Source organism: Cyprinodon variegatus, unplaced genomic scaffold, assembly GCF_000732505.1.
Source record: "Cyprinodon variegatus isolate N-32 unplaced genomic scaffold, C_variegatus-1.0 Scaffold568, whole genome shotgun sequence".
Lineage (NCBI taxonomy): Eukaryota > Metazoa > Chordata > Actinopteri > Cyprinodontiformes > Cyprinodontidae > Cyprinodon > Cyprinodon variegatus.
The window spans coordinates 31873-39106 of NW_015151021.1; the positions used below are offsets into that span (position 1 = coordinate 31873).

Sequence of the window (7234 nt, forward strand, 5' to 3'; positions counted from 1 at the left end):
TATATATATATATATATATATATATATATATATATATATATATATATATATATATATATATATATATATATATAACATCGGGCTGGGGGGGTCTTTCTGCATGGAGTTTGCATGTTCTCCCTGAGCGTGGGTTCTCTCTGGTTACTCATGACTGTTAGGTTAATTTGTCTAAATTGTCCTTGGGTGTGAGTGTGTGCCTGAATGGTTGTTTGTCTCTGTGTTGCCCTGCGAGGGACTGGTGACCTTTCCAGGGTGTACCCTGCCTCTTGCCCATTGACTGCTGGAGAAAGGCACCTCGTGACCTCACTTGGGGTTGGATGGATGGAATTCAGCACATTGTTACTAAAAAAATCTTCAGCTTCTTCTAGTTTATCCTAACCACTCTTATTGTGGGGAGCAGTTAGGGCATAGAGCTTGGAATCCTGAGGTTCTGAGTTTGAGCCCCACTCCCACAGACTGCCATTTGGGTCCCTGAGAAAGACCCTTAACCCCACAGTGCACCCCAGCCAGCCCAAAAAGGCATCCTCAGGAGGATGAGTTAAATGCAGAGGTAAATTTCTCCAATGTGAGATTAATAAAGTTTAATAATCATTATTATAGTTTAGGCATTGTACCTTTCTGGAAATTATGACTGTTGCAGCAAAAATTAATAAAAGAAAGGAGAATCCTGCCAAGACAGATGAACATTCATTTTGCAGTGTTTTTTTTTCCAAGTAACACTTGAAGATTTGAATTTAACACTAATCTAAGTGCATTTGGTCACCACTCTGAATTAGTGTTAAATTAACTCATAGTGTATATCTTCATCCAGTTGTTGTTGTAATAACTCTAAAATAGTCAACGTACTTTGACACTGCGTATTGAACACTACAGAATTTACTGTTTAGTAGTTATGAAGTCAAAAACACTGTAACAAGTATGAATCCATTTTCCTGTTATGCAACCAGAGTATCGAACCTTTTTGGATATGTTATAGTCCCTAAATGAGTATGTTTTGTTTCCTTTATTGCTAGATTATTCCCCTTTGTTTGATATTGTCCTTTGATTCTTTTACTTATATCTTTGTTCAGTTTTTAGTATTATTAGGTTTTCCTTCCTGAGCTTTTCACTGCATCCCTTCTTCCTCAGCTGCTCCATATTGTCTCCCATTTTAACACGCCTATTATTCTCCTCAGCAATTAATCACTTTTCCTTGTTGGATCTGCCTGAAAAAAAAAAAAAAAAAAACATAATTTCTTCTAAACTCCCAGTTTTCTATTTGCCTTGTGCTTCATCTCCTAACCCTAAATTCTCTCAAAAGTGGGAAGGTTTTAAAATTATTCCTCATGAATATCGCTTTGGGGGTTATTTTCATCACAAAAATCTGGAACTTTACGGTAATGCTCTCAATTAAATTCACTCTTCATGTATGAGGTTTCAAATACTTTTATTGGTTATGATCAAAATATTTAAATCTGTACGAAAAATACATTTTTCCCCTTTTGCAATAACACGCACACAATTTGCCACTTCTTAAAACAGAACAAAAAAGTAAAAACAAAAGAAAAGTAATACTATATTTTTCTTTAAACTTCAGGCTGTACATATGTTTGATGTTAATTACAATTTAATAGAGTTAATAGTACTTTATTTGCTCAAATATTACAATTTGTGAAGAAGAAATGTATAGACAACAGAGTTGTGACACGAGAAGATTCAGTAGATGGCAGCAGCGTGTCATTAAATAAAAATAAAAAAAGGAATACAAAAAGTATGACCTGAGGGTGAAATATCCTTTATATTATCTGGCTGTTTATTATTGCCTTCCAAAAAAAATACATTATTTAATCTTAAACTTAATTAAATTAATCTTATTTTGTGACAACTTTAGAGACTGTTCTAAATTTCTATAATCTCAGATGTAATTACTTTAGAGCTAAGCTATCAGAGCAATTCCAAAATAGTAAAAAAAAAAAAAAAAAATCCACTTTCTGCTTCCCCACCAGGAAGCTTTTTCAATTCAAAAGGTCAGAATTAGCGTGGAGTTTGAGGCTTTATAGAGTGGAGCAAAAAAAAAGAAAACATGCAAATGGTACCGGAAGAATGGGTCTGCCCCTTAGGAATGGGCAGTCATTTTGGTTATTTGTTAGCCTGCAATACCCAATACTGGTCTATGTCTCTGAAAGGGGTTTGTTAGGGGGAATTGTTGGCCTGGATGAACAGGCGAGATGTTCTGCTCTCCTGAATGAGGTGGGGGTTGCGATGATAGCGGGAAGGAATCAACACTATCACTAAGTTGTATGTTTTTCTTTCTTAACTTAGATGGCTTTCTTCACACCCCTCTCAAACCATCTGTCTTCTTTTTCTATCAGAGCAACAGATGTATTTTTTTGCTTTGTTATTTTTTATGCTACAAACATATGAGTTTAGGTACTGAAATCATTAAATGAATGTTCCATTTTCCCTTGAGGTCTGAGAAGTCGACCTGCTGGACTTAGACCCTGATAATCTCTCCGGTCTTAGTTTCTTCTGTATGAGAAGCATCATTTTCTTCCTGAACTTTTCTCCCACGAAGGCATACAAGAAAGGGTTTATGGAGCTGTGTAGAAGAGCAATGGTGTTGGTAATGTTCAGAGCTAAGGTCACCGACCTCCTCATGCCACAGCCAAACGGTATCAGGTCGGCTCTCATCAGCGTATCAATCATCATGGTTATGTGGTACGGCCCCCAGCACAGCAGGAATGCAATCACCACGGCTATGATCACCCGCATGGCCCGGTGCTTCCGGAAACCACGAGTGTTCAACAGCCTCACGACCGTGATGCTGTAACAGGATATCATGACAGCCAGTGGGATCAGAAAGCCGAAGATGTGGCGAAACCCACCGGTGGCAAGCTTCCAACTGGTAATGCTCCCCACGTCAAAGCTTTCGGTACATATGAACCTTTCCGAGTCGTCGTTGAATTTGACAGCATCGTTAAAAAGGGCAGGCAGGGCGAGGGCCCAACCAAGAGCCCAGACCGCTGCACAGAGGATCCTGCTGCACTCCTTCTTTTTACTCCAGTGGCTCTCATTTGCGTGCACAATCACAAGATACCTATCAACGCTTATGCAGGCCAAAAAGATTATGCTGGTGTAGAAATTTGCTTCAATAATGAGGTTGAGGAACTTGCACATAAAGTCACCAAAGAGCCATCCCTTAACAAGAGCGACTGCAAAGAATGGGAGCGTCACGGCCATCAATCCATCTGCCACTGTCAGGTGAAACAAGTACACATCTGATGAGGTCAGAACCCGTCTGCTGGAGCTGATCACCCAACCCACCAGCAGATTTCCTGGGATGGCTAGTAAAAAGTTAGCTATGAGGATTAGAGAAGAAACCAGAGCTGCTGTAGGTTCTAGAGGTTTTGGAATACATTCGAATGTCTTTGGATTCAGGTCGAGTTGGTAGGTTTCATTGTAGTCAGAGAAGTCCCCTTCAAAGGTGTAGGTGATGGACATGGCTATGGGTGAGAAACAAAGTCAAATAAGTGCAGTTTCCATTTAAACTGAAAAAAATGGATACATCAGTTTGAACGGGAAAATAAACTAATATTTGCTTAAAAGGTTTTAACATATTGAGGAAATATTCTAAATATAAAAAGATCAGACATACATCATATCCACTTGGTGTCATCATTAACTAAAAATTCTGATTAGTTGCACCTAAAGGAGGAAGTATAAAACTGATCTAACAGGGGCCAAGCAGTGTTTAAAGCCAAATACTATAGAGGTTAATGTAAATTTAAAATAGGATTTTATTGATGTTTACACTCTTTTTCTTCTCTAATAGTATAACTTTTATGAAACACCATTGGTGGTGTGCCTTCCTGCTAAAATAACGATCAGTGTTTGTGTTAATACCCACTTTATGCAAGCAATACATCAGTTTAAAGATCCAAAACAAGACATTTAATTAAAGAACATGATATTTATGACGGTAAATGTGTGATTTGCCTCGACCTCTATCGAGTAAGGTTTACAAAGTTCTTCCTTTTTTTTTATACGGAAATAAAATAATAAAAATTAATACATTTCCTTCACAGTTTATAGATGTATCTTTTAAACTGGGACTTGAGTATCCTTCTAAATGCTTCTAACAATAGTTTTCTGAAATTTTGGCCCATTCCTCCAGTTATAACTGGTATAGGTGGGCCACCTTGTTCACAGAACCTTTTCAGTTCTAATCAAAACAATGCTCTGAGGTCTGGATTATATTATAGCCACTCCAGAACATAGACGTGGTCTTTAAGCAAATCTGTATTTACTTTACTGATGTGCTTATGGTCGATTTGGAAGAACAATTTGCACCAATATTAACTTCCTCACTGATGTCTTAAGATGTTTCAGGATTTCCACATAATGCTCTCTCCTCGTGATGCTATCAATTTTGTAATGTGAACAATAGTCTGTATCTCTGAATAAATACCCTGATAAGATAATGCTTTAACATCATACTTAGAGTAGGGATGGCATTAAAGGGCCTGTACTTCTCTCCAGATTGCCTTAATTTTAGTTTCACCAAGTTTTAGTGCAGGCTTTTGGAAATTAAAACCTTTATTCACGAGTACATCAGTGGATTACAAACTGTAACATGGCTCTAATTTCAGGTTTCAGGTTTATGGCTTATTGTTTACAGAATGGTTTCCTTTTACCAGATTTAGCAAGCTTTATTTATGTTTTACGGGGGGGTTATACCTGGTTTAAAAAAATAAATTACACTCTGTAATTCTTTCTTTAGCTGCATGCAATAACCGTCCTTTTCCTCATTGGCTGGACATTCCAATTGCTATTTATTCTTGCACTTGTTCAAGGATCTGAGATTATTCCAAAGAATTGATTTTGAGTGATGTTAATATTGAGTAAAATTATGCATCGACGGTGTGTGACTTTGTTTATGCTTTTGATTTAAGCCTAAAGTATGTTGTTAGGTTGAGTTTGAATAAATGTGTTTATGTACGATTGGTTTGACTGTCAACCACATTCATTGAGTAAGAAAAATCAGATTCAGTGCAAGTTCATATTGAGAAATACTGGGTTGGTGATTTATACCTCTCCCTTAAACTTGCTATATTAAATTTCACTAATCTAGACATTAGTGTTTAAGAAGATAAACTGAATAAGGAGCTTACCTTGTCTTGTTGTCTTGATCGAAAACCCCAACATCCAAATGATTTTTTGCTAGTGTGGAAATTTCTCAAAGAATAATACAATATATGCTGGGTGGGGTTTTTTTGGCCCAATATCCTGTTATCTGTCAGTTACTACACATGACTGCATCATCGCTTTTCACTTTTTTTTAATACTCCGCTAAAGTAACCTGCTTTTTAAAAAATAACATTAAAGTTAATTAATTGAAGAGTTGTTGTTTTTTTTTTTTTTTTTTTTTTTAGAACAAACATTCAAGTGAGTATCAGGAAAACCTAAATCCAAAAAAAAAAAAAAAACTGTCCCCCAAACCTGAAGGTTTTTTTTGTTTTGTTTTGTTGTGTTATTCCTTTTATAGTTTGGTTCCATTAAACCACATAGCTGTATGTTTCACCGGGGCCTCTAAAAAACTCTCTGGCTTTCAACCTAACTATTCTATGGAGTTCACAAGGATTTTTTCACCACTGTCTGTCCGTGGTGACAAATCCTGCTGGTTCTTCAAAATATCTTTCAGCCTCTCTGACCTGTTTCCCTCTTGTTTTTAACGTGTTTTTGTATAAATCTAGGATGAGTTTCCATTTGATTTGTGCATCTCAATATTCTCCCATTATTTCAGCTTACAGAGCAGACATTTGGAAAGAAAACCTCCACAGATTTATTGATAATTAATGATTCATTTGGTTTTTAGATTCAAGTTCCGGACTAAAACTTTGAAGCGTGAATATGAAGCAAGTATATGTTGCAGGATTTTGTAAGGTAATCGGCACCCGTGTATTTGAAGGTGTTTCACAAATCGGCTTTCCGCCATGTAAGATATGAAACATCCAGGAAATCAGTTTGTAAATTGTTCTTCTCCTCGATTAAGCAAACAGACTTCTTTTTTGGGGGGGGAAACTAAACAGTCAACAGTCTGCAGGTTTGATGTTCCTTTGAATTCTCTGGTATTTGAGTTGTTCTAGGGGGAAGGTAGACAGCTTCATGTAGAGGCAAACATCATTTAGCATGAAGAGAAGACTGTGAAGAACATTCCTTAATGACAGGTGGCGGACAGCAGCGCTGACAGAGCCCTTACTTCCCCTCCTGCTACTACTGCACTACCTCTATAGCAAATAAACAAGCTCACGCACAAAGGCATTGCATCACTCCATCTGTGAATCATCTTCCTTATTTACCCAGCTTAATAGCAACATGCAGGCTTTAACAAATGTAAATGGACTCCTTGTCACACTGCCAGCATGCACCAGGAAGCAGTCCTCCAACGGGAAAGGCCTGTTTTTAAGTTTCTAGTTGTTTTGACCAACTTTTTTTGGTACAACACAGTCTCTGGTTGTTCTTACTAACTAAACGTGTTGGTTACAAATAAAATAAAAAGCAGAACTACTCCAGAGCATAACTGTGTCTATTATGTTGTTGTTTTTTATGCTGAAAGAAACAGAAGTCCTTTCAGGATAATTCTTTGCTCCATCATCACATATAGATGATTTTAAACGTGAGAATAATCCAAAAAGAAATTAGATTGATTTCCAGATCAGCAGATATGCTTCTGCATCCCATTCATCTGGAAAAACCTGAACCGTTAAGTTGTTTGTTGTCCCTAAAGCTTGACAGCTGTCACGCACTTTCTGGTACATTCATTCTTGACATATGATTTTAAAGCTTAGGTGACTTCTTTGGAAAAAAAACCTCAACCGATATCTGGATTCTTGTTTTGATTAACTTCTGATAAACAAACATTTTTTCCCAGAGACTCGATTTAGCTGCTTGGTTGATGGCATTTGTCTGCCAATGGAACTGAAAGTAGAAGACATTCCAGTGAGGTTTCATTCTAGAGAAAAATGTTTTCCTCCTCAACCTCTGAAATGTGCAATTTCCACATAAAAAAGGGCTTATATATATACTTTTTATACTTTACTTTTTTTTATTAGTTAAACTCTTTACTATTTTACAATAATTTCTCCTGATAAGCATCAACAAAGAGTTACTAAAGGAATAAAAAAAGCACTTTGGGACCTCTTCAAGTAGCTGAAGATGGTAAGTTCTCTGTGTGCTTGTGTTGGGTCTCTCCACG

The 7234-nt window shown here is 36.9% G+C and overlaps 1 protein-coding gene across 1 annotated transcript; it reads right to left on the reverse strand.

The window, feature by feature from the left end:
* Window positions 1–2083: 2083 nt before the first annotated feature.
* Window positions 2084–5184, reverse strand: LOC107095740 (C-X-C chemokine receptor type 2-like). Its single transcript, XM_015391992.1, has 2 exons — window positions 5151–5184; window positions 2084–3482 (listed from the first exon to the last, which is right to left on the reverse strand). The coding sequence occupies exons 1-2, from the start codon at window positions 5182–5184 to the stop codon at window positions 2422–2424; spliced, it is 1095 nt and encodes a 364-aa protein (XP_015247478.1). The 3' UTR covers window positions 2084–2421.
* Between the last annotated feature and the right edge of the window lie 2050 nt (window positions 5185–7234).

What these genes read in the sequence shown, in the direction of transcription:
- LOC107095740 (XM_015391992.1), bottom strand. Translation starts at nt 5,184, where the DNA reads ATGTTGGGGTTTTCGATCAAGACAACAAGACAAG. An exon ending in GATCAAGACAACAAGACAAG is followed by an intron (nt 3,483 to 5,150) that starts GTAAGCTCCTTA and finishes TCTCACCCATAG; the next exon opens with CCATGTCCATCACCTACACC.